At 38.2% G+C, this 19,472-nt stretch overlaps 5 protein-coding genes across 7 annotated transcripts in view; 4 read left to right on the top strand and 1 right to left on the bottom strand.

The window, feature by feature from the left end:
• LOC134665146 (probable chitinase 10) overlaps window positions 1-1,841 on the top strand; it is a 36,071-nt gene extending 34,230 nt beyond the window's left edge. For 2 of the 3 annotated variants that reach the window (XM_063521991.1, XM_063521990.1), the window contains 3 exons: window positions 22-294; window positions 422-604; window positions 1,098-1,840. In XM_063521991.1, coding sequence (XP_063378061.1) covers window positions 22-294; window positions 422-604; window positions 1,098-1,370 — 729 coding nt within the window. In that variant the 3' untranslated portion in view covers window positions 1,371-1,840. Of the gene's footprint in view, window positions 1-21; window positions 295-421; window positions 605-1,097 lie in introns of all 3 variants that reach the window. The other variant, XM_063521992.1, reaches the window with a different exon arrangement.
• Window positions 1,842-2,756: 915 nt separating this feature from the next.
• Window positions 2,757-5,697, top strand: LOC134665144 (probable serine hydrolase). The gene is made up of 3 exons (XM_063521987.1): window positions 2,757-3,170; window positions 4,303-4,519; window positions 4,860-5,697. The coding sequence occupies exons 1-3, from the start codon at window positions 3,063-3,065 to the stop codon at window positions 5,540-5,542; spliced, it is 1,008 nt and encodes a 335-aa protein (XP_063378057.1). The 5' UTR covers window positions 2,757-3,062; the 3' UTR covers window positions 5,543-5,697.
• LOC134665145 (tRNA methyltransferase 10 homolog A) lies at window positions 5,677-7,262 on the bottom strand. The gene is made up of 4 exons (XM_063521988.1): window positions 6,603-7,262; window positions 6,291-6,437; window positions 6,012-6,117; window positions 5,677-5,933 (listed from the first exon to the last, which is right to left on the bottom strand). Exons 1-4 carry the CDS (start codon window positions 7,107-7,109, stop codon window positions 5,803-5,805), a joined length of 891 nt encoding a protein of 296 aa, XP_063378058.1. The 5' UTR covers window positions 7,110-7,262; the 3' UTR covers window positions 5,677-5,802.
• A 2,915-nt stretch (window positions 7,263-10,177) lies between these two features.
• LOC134665582 (argininosuccinate lyase) lies at window positions 10,178-13,594 on the top strand. The gene is made up of 8 exons (XM_063522551.1): window positions 10,178-10,274; window positions 10,717-10,917; window positions 11,114-11,338; window positions 11,426-11,526; window positions 11,791-11,984; window positions 12,149-12,492; window positions 12,750-12,937; window positions 13,375-13,594. Exons 1-8 carry the CDS (start codon window positions 10,266-10,268, stop codon window positions 13,574-13,576), a joined length of 1,464 nt encoding a protein of 487 aa, XP_063378621.1. The 5' UTR covers window positions 10,178-10,265; the 3' UTR covers window positions 13,577-13,594.
• A 4,750-nt stretch (window positions 13,595-18,344) lies between these two features.
• On the top strand, window positions 18,345-19,406 carry LOC134665581 (uncharacterized). Its single transcript, XM_063522549.1, has 2 exons — window positions 18,345-18,473; window positions 19,176-19,406. The coding sequence occupies exons 1-2, from the start codon at window positions 18,345-18,347 to the stop codon at window positions 19,347-19,349; spliced, it is 303 nt and encodes a 100-aa protein (XP_063378619.1). The 3' UTR covers window positions 19,350-19,406.
• The last annotated feature ends 66 nt before the right edge of the window (window positions 19,407-19,472 follow it).

The following is a 19,472-nucleotide window of genomic DNA, read 5'->3' as shown; positions in this document are numbered from 1 at the left end:
AAACTTTGATATTGTTCGCAGGTCCCATGCTCATCTCATAGACAACTCGCAGAGCGGGACAACTTCAGCTCATTGCTGATAGAGCTATCGCAAAAGCTTCGGTCTCACGCCATGGAGTTATCCGCCATGGTCGCGGCCTCACCTGAAATAGCTTCTACAGCTTATGATCACGCGGTGTTCAAAGAGAATGTTGATTGGCTAGCAATCGCTGCTAATGATTATTACACTACTTCCAGTGGACGAACTGGATATTTGATGCCTTTGGAGACAACGGAACAGTGGGACAATAACTTCGTTAGTATCTTTGATATGATTTCTAAGTATTTAAAGTAGCAATGGCCACAATGAATGCGCGATGAACCGTTAAAATTGTCCCCGACAGAGCTCTCAAGATGCTGATGATGTTAACCTTTTGTTTCAGAACACAACTGTGGAATACTGGTCTAGCGTAGTGCCAGGCAGACAGCTAGTGCTTGGGATCCCCGCATATGCCAGGACGTACTCGCTAAGAACAGTGACCAAGCGCGAGGTAGGCGCGCCCGTGTTCGGCCCCGGCGCCCCTGGACCCTTCACCGGAGTTCCAGGCTTTTTAGCTTATCATGAGGTTTGTCTTTATTAGATAATTAAATGAAAATACTAAAATTGAGTAATATCTAAGTCTGTATTATATTTATATATATATATACCCTCTCAATTGTAAGGTTAGATTAGGTTATATAGGCCAATAACTTAAAATCATTATGCGAACTTAGTATCTTAATACGAGTATGAATAGGTATAGTAATCTTATCAGGTGTTGCGTTGCCATATCAGATACTCGCGGAAATTCGCACATTGTACTTTATCCTTGTTATCTCTTTAATATCGTATAGGTAATAAGTATTTCCTTAAAAAAGGTCATCCGAAGATTTGGGTTCCTTATTGATAATCTCTGTTTCATGGTACCGATATGGAGGCATTACTTAGATACACTACTTACTTATTTTTCGGAAACGATTCATGTTGATGCGAACTACTTACAATTAGAAAGTTATTTTTGGCCTACTTTAGGTCCTGGTCTGTAGGACTAATTTAAGCATGTTCATTTTTCTTGACAGCGCTGCGCCTTCAAGCCAGAAGACTGGCATGAGACTCGCACTCGCAAAGGCACATATGCCGTATACGGATCGCAATGGGCGTCTTACCTGCGTCCGGAGGAAGTGCACCTAATGACGTCACTGGGCATGCGCGCGGGCCTGCGCGGGGCCGCTCTCTGGGCCATGGACCTCGACGATTGGCGCGGCGCGTGCTCTTGCGTGCCGCGGCCACTCCTGACAGCTATGAAACAAGCCGTACATGAACCGCTGTTAGCACCTTCCTTGTGTATATAGAAGTTTATAATAATTTTGAAGATTAGTGATAAGATAATATTAGAGTAAACACAGAAAGCATTTTTTACCGTAGTTCTTAGCGTTTGAGTAATTGGATTTCTTTGACACGAGAAAACAAGAAAAACATAGAGAATGAAAGTTTGTCCATTGGTACTACTAGGTAGCAAACGTTATGATTAATTTTTGAATTAAGAATCGTTATTCATAAACGTCTGTCAGATCTACATGCCGTCGATTGTTTTCTTCTGTTAACGATGAATCCTACATGATATTATGATATAAGCAGGTAAAATTACTGTCCATTATATGGACAAAAACATATTATTATGGTGAATTTTGTGCCAACTACATATTTCTAAATGAGATTGAAAAATACTAGAAAGTACTGATAGCATAATATGTACAGAAATATTATTGTGATATTTTTTGTAGAATATAGAAAGTTTCTAAATAAATTATTTTCTTTTACTTTTATTCTTGTTACATAATAATACCTACTGTATACGTACTTAAAAGTTGTTAACGTACATTTATTATTTGTTGAAGGATTGAAGTGTCCCCCAATGGCCCTAATATTATTTTTATATGCTAACTTGCTACATACTCCTGAGTGAGAAATTTTAATTTTTACTTTTATTAAACAAGACAAGGTTCCAAATTCTAAACCAAAACTAAAGCTATTGGAACTTAAGAGCCTTAATTACTAACTACTAGATAGAACCTTATCACAATGACGAGGTACTTATATGGAGATAGATAGGTAAGTACCTATATGCATGACCAACAACCCTACCAACCAAAGAATAGGTATTTTCTATAAGGGGCTGTCCATAAATTACGTCATCGTTTTTTGACGATTTTTGACCCCCCCCCCCCCTAAAATCATCCAAAAATCATGCTTCGAATGACTCCGTTTCCTCCTACGTCATGCTACCATCATACGATGTCCAGACCCCCCCCCCCCTAATTTGAAATGACGTAATTTATGAATAGCCCCTAAGGACGTTAATATTAAATGAAGTTTGGTGCTTATTCTAGTTTAGTTGACTACTTGTATTTTAGTGCGTACATGTGTGCGACATATAACTGATATAACTATATTCTCGCTCTTAATTTTTTTAACAATAATAAGTAGGCATTGTGTTCAGTTCGTTTTGAAATTATGAACACCACGCTCGCTTAGCAACTTAATTGCTGCGTGATCTACATTTAGCACAATACATTATAAATGGTACAATTATGAAGCTAGGCATTTATATGTAGGTATTATATCAATAAATAGATAATGAATGATAGACAAATGACGTAAGAATTTTATACAACTGCCGCAAATACCTGGCCTTGACTAGGTTTGTTCACGGTTTACTCTTCCTGTACGCTTTACTCTTTACTACTACAGTGAGCAATCTACCAAAGTCCACAGCGCACGCGTCATGACTCATTCAGTCAAAAGTCAATTTTCGCGTAAAATTAATGTAGCATTGTGCAATGACATAGTTAAACAAGTAACGCGAGTGTTATAACTTGAAATTCATCATTTAGATTTTATTTTACGATCGTGTCGTGTGATAAGAAAACATAACCTAACTAGATATTGGTAACGGGAATAAATTAGGTACCTAAAAACTAAATTTATCTATAAAGCATTTAATTTAACCAACGGATTATACGCGGGTATTGCATTAGGTCACTATGGCCAAACGGCTGCTTTTAAACTTAATTTTGAACCCTAGTGTTCAGAAAATAAAGCCCATAAGGCCATTAGGGAGCATTTATCATAGGAACCTTAGCACCAAAGAGGTACGTTATGTTTACATTATTATGTTATTTTATTAATTACTCAAAAATGTAACGCTTAATAATAAGACACAAGAAAATGGGTAAGTAAGTATGTAAGTAGCTTTAAAGTACCAATTAATGTATTAAAGTGCTTATATTTTGCAATAGTTGATTCCGTGTTAAGCTATGCCCTTGATTGCTATGGTCTCACTTTTAAATCGTATATAGATAAAGTAGAAGCGCTACAAATTAGATTCTTAAAGTTACTCGTCAATAAAAAAACTAGAAACAGTTGTAAAGGTAATTATAATAAACTATTTAAAATTTGTAAAATACTCCCGGTCAGTTTAAAACACAAATACCTCTTAGCAATTAACAACCACAGCAATAAAGAGCAAATCTCGACACGAGTAGAACATAAACATAATACAAGATCAGTGGCTGTGCAAAAATATGAAATACCCCGCGTCACCAATTATTACGGAGACCGAACTCTAAAAAAAAGGTTGCCATATTTCTTAAACAGTCTTCCAGAAAATATCAGGCTCGAGCCCAATAAAACTAGATTTAAAACAGCAGTAAAGCAGCACCTATTGAAAATGCTTGGGTGACAATTGCATGCCTGTGCCTGCAAATGTCACCCAAGTAAAGTAAGGTATATCTGATTATATTAGTTAAGTGTATGATGTTAGTTTTTATAATATTTTACATTGATTACGTATGTAAGTAATTATATCAGAGACTCGCACCTGCAGACAAACTGTGTAAACAGTTTTGCAGGGAACTGAATTAGATCATAAGGTTATTTCTTGTATTAATAATAGTAATAAATAAATAAAAATAATAAAAAAAAAAAAAAAAAAAAGTATTCGTCAGAAGTTAGAAGTGTCACCGAAAAGCGCCTCTACACGGATGATCGATAATATCAACCGTGGTTTAAATTTTGCTCTTGTATTTCTAGCAGGCGCCTCATTTATATTGAAATTTTGGAGATTATAATTCTACCTCTTATCGAGGCACTTTTTGATTAAAATGTATTAAATTATATTGTATTATGTCTAAACCTCTAAACCACTACACAACTGAAACCATAGACTGAAACCGTCTTGTGATCTTTTCAATATTTCGATTTACAATTATGCGCATGTTTCAGGCCCCGTTTGAAGAGATAAAAATCCCACTACGTTGTGGGCAATTAGCTGCAAAACTATGGAAGGGTAAAGACAACAACAGCCGGCCTATACTCGCGTTGCACGGCTGGCAGGACAACGCGGGCACGTGGGACCCGCTGATTCCCATGTTGAACTCGGAACGTCCGATCCTGGCGATAGATTTCCCTGGACACGGATTATCTTATCACATTCCTCCCGGTTAGTACCTATTCGCAAGTATAATATTATGTGCACCGATAGAACCATGTCAAATTATAGTTAAGATTTTTACGATTTGTTTTCTAACGGATCTTGGACAGAACCTGCCGCGTAGCCAAGATGCCGATCGCTTACGCTCCGTAGCGATCGAAACGCAACTGTCACTGTCGCACTAATATGGAAGTGTGATAGAGAGACATAATGGTTTTCGTTGTCGAAGCGATAGCGATTGTGACCTTGGCTAGGCCGGCCTATTCTTTGGTTACCTTCCTTCCGTTATTTTAAAATTAAGACACCACTCGTATCTATAACAGCACTACCAACCAAAATTTTTTTTCAGGTGTTCACTACTACCCTTGGGAACTACCAAGGCTGATATACGTATTGAAGAATTATTTCAAATGGGACAAGGTTTCACTGCTGGCGCACTCGATGGGCTCCATTGCTAGTATGAGATTTGCTAGCATATTCCCAAATGACGTCGACTTTTATGTTGCGATTGACAGCTTAATCGCGGACGACTATGACTTAGACGCAGTCATTGAGCGATATCCCATCTACATAAAGAAACTTGAAGCAGACCAACAACGATTGGGGACAGAGCCACCTAGCTATACACAAGAAGAAATAAAAATGATTTGGCATATGGGCACGAAAAAATCCGTCGCCTTGGAAACTGTACAGTACTTAATGACCAGAGGTCTAAAACCTTCAAGTGCAGACCCAAATAAATTTTATTTCTCTAGAGATGCTAGATTAAAACACATTTTGTTTACTCCGGAAGATAAGAAGTTTGTAGAAGGTGTTGCTAAAAGATTAATATGCCCTACATTATACGTAAAGGCAATTGACTCACCTTATGCAACTGATGCGTTTTCTGTCGAGATGAGGGAGTTACTCGAGAAAAACAATAAGAACTTTGAATGTCACTTTGTGCCTGGTACACATCATGTTCATCTGAATAATCCTGAAATTATAGCTCCACTCATTCAACAATTTTTACAAAAACATAATCTCAAATAGTAAATTATACTCTGTGCTATTGATACTTTTTAGTTTTCACTCTGACCTCAATGTTTTCCATAAAACTACTTATAAATATGCTTGTTACCTTAATTGAAAGCTTTAATTCAGTAAATGTAGTGATATGATAAATAAATAAAATATTGTTATTATGTTTATGTTAACTGTTAATATAATAATTTATTTCTCAGTATTATCCTTACACATTAATATAATGAACTAGTAACAATAAAAATATTAATAAAACTTGAATGATTACTTCATCCATCTGAGTCATCTGTATTTGAGACTGAATTGTCACAAATATGAGCACCTTTCCGAAGTGGCAGAACTTTGAGCAATGTTTCTTGCCATGGCACTCCCTCGCTAATCTTCACAACTATTTCAAAAACTGCAAAATAAAAAACAATTTGGGCATTTTATCATTCAAGTAAATTATTAATTGCAGTATGTATGTTTTATTTCATACCATGATCAATAGTCAAAACCTTCCGAGTCTTCATATTCACATATTTGTCAAGTGGTAACTGTCCATGTCTAATGCCTTGTTCCTGAGCTATTTTATGGCACAATCCCTGTAATAAAAAAGGTAAAATAGAAAGTGTAATTTATGATGATGAGTCACAAAATTAAAAAACAACAACACATCTGTCAAAAATCAGGACTATGGTACAACCAGTGGTGTGTTGTGTGTCCTAACACAATTGTGTCAGTCAAAGAGTATAATAATATATGTTGGTGTCAGTACCTTGTGTTGGTTATGGTCCACAAGTCCTCCAATAATGTAATAGGTATTTTCTTCAAAATCTTCTATTACATTTTCTGATTCACTTGTGAGGTAAACTAAATTTTCTTTAGGAAATAGATCCAAATAACTTTCACTGTGAAACTGGATCTGTAAACAAAAAGTTTCTTGATCCAAATCTTTTTAACCAAATATATTCTAATTGTTCTTATTGGATTCCAAAGTAAATTGAAGATGACAATTGATTGCCAGGAAAACTATTTAGATACATATTTATCTGTACTTAAAAACAGAAAGCATAGTTACTCAACTTACATCCCAATGCTCATATCCATTATGCCGTGACATCTCAGATTTAGCTCTTTCACTAAAACCAGTGATATGAAACTGCAACGGCGAAGCAGATCTTCGATTAACAGAATAGCATCTTAAAATTTGTTTTATAACTTTGAACCTATCCTTCTCTATCATTAGATCATCAAAACTGAGATCAATTATAATTCCTGTGGACTTTTTGGATTTCTCAAATTTCATTTTCTTCAATGACTTTCTGCTGGGCCCTAGATCGATGTTTGCTGCACGTGCCTCCTGTCTCCTCTGCTTGGCGCGAGCCTTCTCTCTAGCTCGTTTTTCCTGTTTGTGATTCTCCCATTTTACTTTCTTCAGCCATTTGCGCATCTGGTTTTTCGTAAATGGCCTTGGAAATTCATTGCCATCATCATCTTTCAAGCCAGGGTCCACTTTAATATCAAAAAGTGTGCATTGATGAAAACTAGCCGGTTCAATTTTGTCTTTACGTGCGATATTATCGATCTCTTCCATTTTAAGCCGTAAGGATGAATTATTTAGGCAGATCAAGTTATACACAGTTTAAATCATATTATTGTTCCTATACAATTCAGAAAAATAAGATAATAATTAATCGATTAAGCATATATGCTTAGGTAACATAGGTTATCTCGGGTAACCACTTTGTTTTGACAGTTGCGACTGTTTTGACGTTTCGTAACTCGTCGCGCATGAGACGTTCGGATACTCTTCGGATACTTGTATGATGAGTTAAGCGCGTACTAGACGTTCGGACCCGAGGCTTACGACGAACTTACGACCTTGCTAGATTCCAAAGTAGTGGAGGTGGTTTGCCACAAAGTGTGCTGGTTTCTAACCCGGGGCACAGAATAAATAATAGTACTAAGTACAGAAGACTCACTCTCTAACAATACGCGTCTGTTACGATCAGCACAGATATGGCCGTTAGGTGGCGACAGCGCCACGCGCGGCTTATGGCAAACCCCAAAATTGGGGCCGAACGGATGTACTTTTAGCTACCTGTAGCAAAGCGACGAAATCACGGAGTGAGGCACGCCTGCCCGGGGTGGTATTGAACCGCCGAAGCCTCGTTACTGACCGGGTAGTAGAGTCTGTGCGGAAAGAGAAGAGTCGTGGGATTTGAGGGCGCGCCAGTGCTATTTTCTGGTTTTTGCTATGCTGACAACACTGGTCACGTGATTATAGTACGACACTAAAGGTCATGATACTTGAATCCCTTTTGTTCCGGTTTTTTACCACGGCTTACTAAACGGAGCCTGGTGGTGGTGGTGTCGGCTCGTCAAATCAATGCTCTGATTTAGCGCAGGCACCAGTTTTCTTTTTAAAACACACTTGTTTTTATATCTCAGATACTGAAAAGTGACTGCGATTGACAAAACTGCTAAAACTAGTTAAGAATCTGCCCAATACAACTGTAATTTTAGTACTAAACAAGATACGAGTCTCATTTATGTACTGCCTAATCTGTGCAGTCCAACAGTTATTAAAACCGGGTAGATCGGGTAGAAATTGGGCAATAGAACTGTAATTTTATCTGGGATATATTTCACCCATTGTAAACTTGACTTGTAATGTATGTGTACATTTGTATTATGTACTAACAGAACCTACAAATAAAGAAATATTTTATTAGAAAAAGTTTTATTCAGAACCTAGTAAAGGAACTTACAAATGAAGAAATATTTTATAAGAAAAAGTTTTATTCTTTGTAATCGAAGTCTGAATTAAAATATTCAATGTCACTTTATGTTTGAGCTAGCTTCAAAACGGGTTTACCTTTATTTTGCCGTAAATTTTTCTGCAGATTTTCTGCAGAAGTTACAAAATATGTTTCTTTGAAATGAATAATCGAAGAAACAGAATTAATTGTAACAAAAATGTGTGATTCGATTATTCTATTAATAATTTTCTGTATAACAAAATTCTGCAAAAAATTTGGCGGTAAAATAAGGGCACACCTTCAAAACAACCAGGGATACTCATAGAACTATCTTCATCTGAACTGGATGTGCTTGAATCCGGCACGTAGATTACGAATTCTTGCATATCACCTACTTAGCGGTCTTTTATTCTAGATACCGTAGATACTTTTACACAATCCTGAAAAAGAAATTACATATAAATATGCATAAAATGGCAAGTATCAAGACTATTTGTCAGTTATTTTAAAGATCATGAATGATGCATATTTATGAAAATTAATATATTTTGAATGAATATACTTACCGATTATGTACCAGAGACAAGTTATTTAGGGGGCTTATTAAATAGGTAATTATTTAATATTAAATACAACATCAATACCCGCGAATAGCGGAAACACGTTCCGCGACTTTTTGTAAGTCGATAGTCGGCGTTTAGCCGTTTTCTTCCCGCTGACAAAACCGAACAATGTTAAATATAATTTTCCTTGTGGTTTTATGTACGGTTTTATCGTGTTTTGAAAATATTTTATACATAAAACTTGCGGTTTTTGTTAATAAAAATATACATTGACAGAAGTTTGTTTACTTTTTACAAGACAGGTGTCAAAGGATTGATTGCCATATAAAATTTAAAATGTTAGTTCCCGTTTCTGCCACGACTCTTCTCTTTCCGCACAGACTAGCCGTTTTAGTGTTAATTATTTGCACACGGGGCCGGCAGTAGGTGAAACATACAAGTGCATATGTGCAAGGTGTGAGCTACTAGCGTGGGCAGTATCTTCAGCCTTGTTGCACTAGAATTGCGTGTGCTTGTATCCGGTGCAAGTGAAGGCGCGGGCTATTTGAACAAGCGCTATCTAATCTACTAACACCGCCTTTACTCATCAGTCATGCAAAAATCTTAACTACACTCAGAGCAGCGTCATCTCGCTTACTATTTGTAAACTGAATGAAACACATTACACCTCGCGCGTACGCCTTAAAATTAAATTAAATGTATGTTTCCGTCATTTTGGAAACCTTCCAAAAACTGAATCGACACAAAATAGGTACTATTTCATATTCATCGAACCTGTTCACAAATATTTACGAGAATCTGTTGAGAATTGGGACCAGTAGAGGAGAACATCCGGACATACGAACATTTTTGCCCAAGCTGAAAGGGAGACCTTCGCTAACGCTCGGTCAATTATGTAGTAGGTTTGGTTATCGTGGCCATTACTTTGAAAGGTCATTTTCGACTCCGATTCAGTACAGTACCTATGTATCTCTTTATTTGCACACCTATACAAAAAATCATAGTATAAAAGTTAACTAGGTACATTTATATATATACCTATTAAAATGAGTCAAGTTACAAAACTTAGTTTAGTACGGTTCAGAACACAAAATCGATTTTTTTTCCGAAATTTTCGCTGAACATACAATACAACTGATCAAATCGATAGGTAGTTCCTAGTCCGACTCCTATTATTTTGACCTTTCGTTTCATCCGTACAGTGACACCGTTTATATTCAAAATTTCTGTACAAGCTGCACTAAAGTTACCAGCGTCGAGATAACGTTAATGAATAAGTATTGATAACCTCATGAACCATCTCTCTATTAGACTTTCAGTATCGCAGCTGTTTCGTACTAGCAGTATGTTTAAATTCGTTGACTGACAAGGAAAAGAAATACAATTTTTTGTAATTTTACTTCGATACGGTCAGAAGCATATTCGATGTCTAACGTAAGTACCTACCTTACCTGCCTACTTTAATAATTCTACACCACACTATCACACCCGTTCTGAAAGGTTTTCTTTATTAGACAGTAGAAATTATCGCTTCTTGTCACAAGTGTACAGTATTTTGCATTTATGCATTTGAGTTATTCTTCACGTCAGCTGATCACTGCGCTAGTGGTACAACTTTGGAATCATACGCTTGCTAAGAGGTCTTAATGTAAGCACGACACGGTATTTGCTCTCATGGATACCATTTTTAACTATTTTTGCTTTATGTTTTATTGACTTGCCTCTTCGTTTACTGTAAGCACTCGCCTTATCAGATAGGTATATACTTAGTTAAATTAAACTCATAAGGCGAGCAGACGGTAGGTAAGTTTCCTAAATCCGCACACATACCTAATTATTTAAAATTGACTTCTAAAATTTCTATATACTGAAACAGACGGACAGATACCAGCTATGGGGCGGTTGCTTCTCCGAGGAGCCCTCAGCAGTACTACGGCGGCTGAACGACTCACTGGCAGTCGATTCCCGTTTGTACAGAGAAGATATCGCCGGCAGCCGGGCCTGGGCGCGCGAGTTACACCGTAGCGGACACCTGTCTGAACAAGATAACAGCGCCATCCAAAGTGGACTTGATAAAGTACGTTGAGTTTTCTCTTGACATTTTCTAGAACATGTTAGGTACGGTGGTTTGCCGTACTGAAACTGACGGATAGATACCAGCTACGCGGAGGTTGATTCTAAGAGGAGCCTGAATACTTATATTGATCCTTATACCTGTCTAGTATCAAGTTTCGTACCATAACTACGTACGTACGTACTTTTCCTATTTCCAGGTAGAAAAAGACATTGAAAAGGAGCTGTCCCAATCCGGTCGCCTCAACGACCCCGAAGAGGACATCCACTCAGTGGTGGAGCGGAGACTGCACGCGCACGCGGGCGATGCGGCGCTGCGCTTGCACACCGCACGTAGCCGCAACGACCAGTCAGCCACGGATACTAGGCTGTGGATGCTGACTTCACTGCCGACGCTGGGTGCCACTCTCAAGCAGCTTATTGAGGTATTTTTTAAATACCTGCTGCTTAAATACAATTTATACCAGGCATGTCAGATGCAACAACTATATTGATTAATGGTTTGTTTTCAGGTTCTAATCAAGCGAGCAAGGAACGAATTAAACATTATCGCTCCAGGTTATACGCATCTCCAACGTGCTCAACCAATTCGTTGGAGTCAATTCCTATTAAGGTACGAGTATTGGTTCGTTTTATACTTAGCACTTTGTACATATTTTCATTTGCTTCTAGTCCAGTCCTATCGGCCTGTTTATTTCACACTTAAAGGTGTATACGCATTTGTCCCCGCTCCACGTGACCGCCGCCAAACAGAAGTCGGGGACAAATGGGACTGATTTAAGTGAAAAAGCGACGGGAAATACTTCCACTTAAATACATTCCATCAGGCGCTAAATACTTTACAATAAGTATATTGTTTTCTTCAAATATCAAACAGCTATGCATGGGGTCTCCGTGACGACGTGATGAGACTGGACGAGCAGATGGGCCGTCTCTCGAGGTGTCCGCTGGGCAGCGGCGCCATAGCGGGTTGTGCGCTACCGATCGACCGCTCCAGGCTCGCTCGGTCCCTTGGATTCCAAGATATCACACCCAACTCCATGTTCGCCGTCTCTTCGCGAGATCATATTGGTAACTCGATACCACTTGTTTGGTTATTTAATGTGTAGTCACATTCACAAGGACCTACATGTTGTATAGGTGGAGGACCTAACAAACTGCATGCAGACCAAGAGCATGAGCATGGTCTTAGATTATTTTTAAACCAAACTTACTGTTGTGCCTTTATATTTCAGTGGAGTTCCTAAACTGGGCGGCCCTATGTGGCTTGCACCTCAGCAGGCTATCGGAAGATTTAATCATTTATAGCTCGCAAGAATTTGGAATAGTCCGTCTTTCTGATCAATTTTCCACTGGCTCCAGTCTAATGCCTCAAAAGCGGAACCCCGATGGCTTGGAGCTGGTCCGAGGTGCCGCCGGTCTACTGCTTGGAAACAGTTTCTCGTTCAGCTGTGTACTTAAAGGACTACCGAGCACGTACAATAAGGACTTGCAGTCTGATAAAGAGATATTGTTCAGATCTTATGATAGATTGCTCGATTGTATCAAAGTCACCGCGGGGACTATTTGCACAATGGAGGTTTGTAACTTTGTATTTCTAAATAATCATTATCATTTTAATTCTCTGAAGTTATCATTTCTATTTATCATAGTTTAAAACATAGTGTGCACAACTCTTTATTTTCGAGGTCTATTATAACATTTATAACCTAGCCTCTAAGGCACAAATACAAGCAATGGTCCTTCGAACCGGATTATATTTTGTTTTAGTATTTTTTTAAGTGATTATTAATAAAAAGCTATTGAGTATAATTTTTAGATCGAAACATATTGCAGGTGAACAGTAGCAGGGCAATTAGGTGTCTCGAGCCGGGCATGCTGGCGACGGACTTAGCACACGCACTGGTGCGCCGTGGCGTGCCTTTCCGCCGCGCGCATCACTTGATCGGCGTTGCTTTACGCCGCGCCTCGGAGCTTGGCGTCGACTTGCAAGGATTGCCGCATAACGAATATGTTGCAATAAGGTAGACATAAACTATCACTTGCATAAAAGGAACGATCAATTAGTTGTTATAACTAATCAATTTCTCCTGGTCACGTGACCAAAATGTAACCAATTACTGTTATTGGCGAGAAATGTTATGTGTATGTACACTTACAGTCAGCAGCAATAGTTGCTAAGCTGGTGAGGTGTTCAAAATAACCTTGACACGCTCTTATTCTCTTAAAAATAAAGTCGCGTCAAGATCATTTTGAACACCTGACCCGCTTAGCAACTTCTGCTGCTGACTGTACCTACATGCAAGTAGTGCAGAGCACGTAATCCGTGATGCACTATACCCTACTCCCCCCGGGCTTCACATAAATACTTCAATTTTGCTGCAAAAATTACTTGATTTTTTAAAGTACCTACAAATGCCTATATTTTATTTACTAAATAACATTGTATCTTAATTTTCAGTCCGGAATTCGGTACAGAGAAAGAGCTGGCCTCCTTGTTCTCGTGGGAATCAAGTGTGGAGCAGTACTCGACCGCGGGCGGGACAGCCAAGCAGGCCGTGGAGCACCAACTTGGAGCGCTGAAGGACTGGCTGCGAGGGCAGCCGCCCTGCTCCCCCGTCCCTAGGCCGGATGAAACGCCGTACCCTTGTGGCCTAAAATAAAACTAACACATTTACGAAGTGGTTCACATGTAAAAATAAAAAATAAAAACTTAATATATCAAGCAAAACAAGTGACGGAATCTATTTTATACATTTTATTTACCTTCATCGACTTTCGTGAGCTACAGACTACAGATAGACCCATATTAGGCGTTATTGTATGTAATGTAGGTACTTATTTAATTTTAACTGAACTTTACCTCACGCGAGTCTGTACCTAGAGCCCAATAAACAAGGTAAGTTTTGTTATGTAAAATTTATGGATGAATTTCCCAAATTTCGTAATATAAAATACTTGTAATGTCGTAAATAAATGCTATAAGTACTCGCGTACTAGAAAGAAAGAACAACTTTTATTAAATTATCTAAATCACCTCTTCTCTCAGTCTGAATTAACTTAATTTATAATAAACTTTTATTAAAATAACATAATTACTTATATGTATACCTATGCTAAATAATATATTGTGATAGTTTGCTCACGTCAACGAACTGGACAAGCTACGTGAAATTGGTCCATTTATTGAACCCACACACCTACGCTCTACGCTGACATTTCACCATGCAACGAGACCTGTCACGTTACATTAGTCTACATCCCCTCATCGACTATACACCGTGCTTTCTTATTTCCGTTAATTTCAAGAGTGCATTCCCGAGCTTAAATTAAGTAACTTTCTCAAAGACACATTATTCTAATTAAGTCCATTTCTGAGATACCTATTAATCAATAATTTAATTTTATCTGATAAGGCCCCTACGAGCGTGTACACTTGCCTTAGGGCCTATTTACATATTGAAGTGTTCAGTACGAGTTTATACATTTTCCTATTAGGCATCGATACGATTATTACGAGTAGAACTGATTTTAGTTAAAAGTGAAGTCTATATATTTATGAGTGTTTAACTATTTATGTTAGGCTTGTCACTGTTATTTCTTAATTAGGTAAATATCTGCAATTAGCTTTTATGCTAGGTACCTAAGTATCTTATTATATACCCGCACAAGATCAGATTTAGACAACTTCGTTACATAACATATAAAAATAAGACGACAAACTATAACAATCTAAAAAGTATAGTCATAATCATATTTTTATGTTATGAATGTTATGATGCACAATAAAATAGACTAGAACGTACTTACGGCGGTAAAGGCGATTGCTCACTGTTCTGCTATAATAATTTATTTATTTATATTTTAATAATTCAATTCCCTACATACGAAATTTATTCGCTACGGGCTACGGCGTAGAACTTCGTAGCAATACTGTGTTTTCGTTTCCCAAAATGCACTGAATGTGTAGTGGGATAAAGGGTTTCGGCACATTATAGTACCTAACTCATTGACATAATTACTATTTGGGCCTTTAATTTAATCGGCTTTATCGTAAAATAAAAAATAAAACTTACTTTCCACGCACGCTTAAGATTATGCAATATAAGTACCTACATTAAATGTTTTGTAAAAGCAATATACGATTTATTCGTCTTAATCTTAAAGTTTAAATCAATACACGTAATATCTGATAAAAATATAAGCTTTCCAAATAAAACCACATTGTCTATACTGGCTGCCTATGTATTACTTATGCATCAAATTATTATTAAAAAAGTATGCTATCAGTTGCTTATCATCGTTCCATGCCTTGTGGATGCGAACCCTTACGCCCGTTCCGTCCCGGGACAGGAGCGGAGGGCGAGCTGTCGCACGCATAGCTCCGTGGGCCGCGGGCCGTCTTCCGCTCGAGCGCCCCTGCCTGCCGATACCACCCATAACATAACTCGGCAACAACCGCATTTAACCGTCGCCACTTACCGCAGTAACATCGCACTAGTTCAAAAAATCGCACGATTTATTTGGCAGTGACTTTTGGGATTTAAAGTTTTCTAGGGTAAGTTAATTTTAGAAAAATATAGTTCAATTATTCAATAAAACCGGTCAAGTGCATTACGCAAAAAACTGCAAAAGAATCAAGTTTGTTGTGTGGGAGCCCAACTTAAATATTTATTTTATTCTGTTATTAGTATTTGCTGTTATAGCGGCAATAGAAATTGACAGACAGGCAAACGGACAGCGGAGTCATAGTAATAGAGGGTCCCGTTTTTAGGGTTTCGTACCCAAAGGGTAAAACGGGACCCTATTACTAAGACTTCGCTGTCCGTCCGTCCGTCCGTCCGTCCGTCCGTCCGTCCGTCCGTCTGTCACCGGGCTGTATCTCACGAACCGTGATAACCAGACAGTTGAAATTTTCACAGATGATATATTTCTGTTGCCGCTATAACAACAAATACTAAAAACAGAATAAAATAAAGATTTAAATGGGGCTCCCATACAACAAACGTGATTTTTGACCAAAGTTAAGCAACGTCGGGAGTGGTCAGTACTTGGATGGGTGACCGTTTTTTTTTTTTGCTTTTTTTGTTTTTTTTTTTGTTGCATTATGGTACGGAACCCTTCGTGCGCGAGTCCGACTCGCACTTGCTCGGTTTTTTACCCTTTGAACCTAGAAAAAGGCCCGAAATTAAAAATTTGTTTGGGTTTAAATCTGTCCTCTATTCTATGCTTTATTTTTTACCCCATTTCTCTTGTCTTATACTTATATAAAAATACAAGTTTATTGTAATTTCGTGCTAAAATCTATTACTTGTTTTACTTACGGGGGCTTAACCTAGCCAAGATGACAAAGATAAAAAAATCTGAATGGAAATCAGACTCCCTTCGGGAGCGTAGGTTCGTATCCTACCGACTGCGCCAAATGATATGTATGTAAAGGGCGGTGTAAAGAAACACGATGTGACTTCGATGGCGGCTTATTCTAAACTAAAAACATGGTCAAGGGCGAACGGCATACCCACATATTTATATCTATAACTTATTAGTTATGTCTACCTACATGTAGTATTGTGATATACTACAATCGAAATGATAGATGCTACTGAAATTCACGTGACTGATGTTTCCATACATTAAGGTAAACGTACTAGTGCTCGACATGCTGATGCGCAATAGATGACACCATGCTGTCACCTCTATTGATAATGACTTAAGTTTCAAGATGACATGTACTGGGACCGCGTAGAGCACCAGTACATGTACCTTACTTAAGTTTCGTTTGCCCCCCTGCTGTTATAAATAAATAAATAAATATTATAGGACATTCTTACACAGACTGACTAAGTCCCACAGTAAGCTCAAGAAGGCTTGTGTTGTGGGTACTCAGACAACGATATACATATATTATACAAATACTTAAATACATAGAAAACACCCATGACTCAGGAACAAATATCTGTATCATCATACAAATAAATGCTCTTACTGGGATTCGAACCCAGGACCATCGGCTTCGCAGGCAGGGTCACTACCCACTAGGCCAGACCGGTCGTCAAAACCGGTCGTGTTATACTGTGTGCGGAAAGAGAAGAGTCGTGGAATGTAAGGTAGCCCACAGCACACAGACTCTAATACAAAACTTTACTCTAATTTATAAAAATGCTGTTAAAACGAAGCCTCCGTTACATTTGAAGTGGATATAACCGGGTGGTAGCTTAATCCAAGCCTTTCAAAGATAAAAGTACCGCGCATCTAATTACCCGAGTTAGGATTAAGTAGATTGGCCATTAACGAAATGCCATCGAGATAAGAAATCTGCTTCCACGTGTTATGCACGATATTGATAAATTTTCAAATATCTACTTACGACGTAGATATATGCAATGACAAAATAATGCAATAGGACTATGTACCTATTTACAACTACATTGCAATTTTGTTCGTTTTGGTACTTAAATTAAAACAATCTTAGGTAAATAAATTAGTAATAGGGTCCCGTTTTACCCTTTGGGTACGGAACCCTAAAAACTGCTAATAAAATTGAATGGAGCAGTGTATTGGTACATTGTTTTTAGGATTCCGTACCCAAAGGGTAAAACGGGACCCTATTACTAAGACTTCGCTGTACGTCCGTCCGTCCGTCCGTCCGTCCGTCTGTCACCAGGCTGTATCTCACGAACCGTGATAGCTAGACAGTTGAAATTTTCACAGATGATGTATTTCTGTTGCCGCTATAACAACAAATACTAAAAACAGAATAAAATAAAGATTTAAATGGGGCTCCCATACAACAAACGTGATTTTTAACCAAAGTTAAGCAACGTCGGGAGTGGTCAGTACTTGGATGGGTGACCGTTTTTTTTTTGCTTTTTTTTTTGTTTTTTTTTTGCATTATGGTACGGAACCCTTCGTGCGCGAGTCCAACTCGCACTTGCCCGGTTTTTCTTTTATGCAATAAGTTTAAATAAATAAATAAATGGCTAACCTGAATCTATTACCAAAGAGAATTTGATATAGAGGCGGATTGTCAAAGTAATTTCTGTTGCCACAGTAAATTTTCTGCCATCTTTCGACAGCTGATTACAACTTTTAGAACGCCATTTGACTTTGATCCTTGTTCTATCACTGATATGTATTAAATTTGTTAAATAAATGTCAAAAAGTGCCGCCGACTATAGATGGCGTATAGGCCAAAGGTATGGCACCATCGCTCGGTAAGATAACTTTACCCTATACTTTACTTTAGTTATAGAGTTAGACCAAGAAAAGTCTGCAGCGATTTTGATCCCACGCAGTGCAAGTGTTATTTTAAACTTCAAACTCCTATGAAATTATGACATAGGTATAACTAACAGTTGCACTGCGTGGGCTATCAAAATCGCTGCAGACTTTTCTTGGTGTAACTCTATAACTTTTTGTTTTTGTGGCAGTATGGCAGCCGTGAGGTGGCACCTCTCAACGCTGCTAGTGACCCTGGTCCTGGTCTGCGGCGTGGCAGAACACAACTTCCAGCACAACCACCGGCCATTGTCGGGGCAACCGTATATTACAGACGAGGAAGTAGGGCACCATTCAATTAAATCATTTGAATTCGCGAATGTCATGTAGTTATTAATATTTGTACAGGGGCGCTATTCGCTAGGTGCACGACTGGTGCTGCCCTCATTTTGTCGGCTTTTCTATTTTAAATCTTATGGAGTAAAATTAGTTCAAACATACTAGGTACTCATGTGAGACATTCCATAAGATTAGGTACGTGTATTTGTGATAATCAGCGCCACTTCTCCCTCCACAGCCTTCGCATTCGCACCTTGCCGATTGAAGATATTTTAGTGGTTGGTTTTTAGCCTATTTTTCAACCGTGAATAACTTTTACTTTAAAAATCGGACCAACTTCGAAATAGCAAAAACGATGTTTATTTACAACAGAAGTAGGTACCTACATATAGAACAGAGATATGCTAATTGCGGAGCATTGTCAACAAGTTGGAAAAGGTTTCAGTCTCTGGAAAATTTCGTAAGAAATAATATATGATGAAATTTTGAAGTGGACACTTTCCTTCCTGGTATTTATTTAGTATGATATTTATATCAAGTACTAGAGTCCATAAGTTTCCGAATTTGTTCCAAGTGGAAAAAAAGCTTTTGAAAAAAGTATCTGAAAATCCCCCTTGTCACATCGGTGGTCAATTGTTTTAGGTACCTACACACTTTTCCCTTGGTCTCTGGGATTCATTTATAAAAATATTGTTTGCATTGCAGTACATCCGCCACATCCACTCCATGATCGACGCATACAGAGGAGACATCGGCGGTAGACTCATCATAGAGACCAACGCCCTCATCGACACCAAGTACCGGACGTGGAAACGAAACGCGGACATGATCAACTCACTCCTAGCTCTCCCGAAGGGACTGAATGATGCTGGCCGCTAAACCGTTCTCTTTACCTACTTCGCACTGCTTTGACTTTTATTTTAAATACAAACAAGCGTGATTGTCATTTGATTCCATTATTTTATTTGACGGGTACTTCTCGTTTGTTTGATAACTGATAAA

Source organism: Cydia fagiglandana, chromosome 6 (genome assembly GCF_963556715.1).
Source record: "Cydia fagiglandana chromosome 6, ilCydFagi1.1, whole genome shotgun sequence".
Taxonomy (NCBI): Eukaryota; Metazoa; Arthropoda; class Insecta; order Lepidoptera; family Tortricidae; genus Cydia; species Cydia fagiglandana.
Note: the sequence above shows the minus strand (reverse complement) of the source record. Positions and strands in the feature narration are given on the sequence as shown.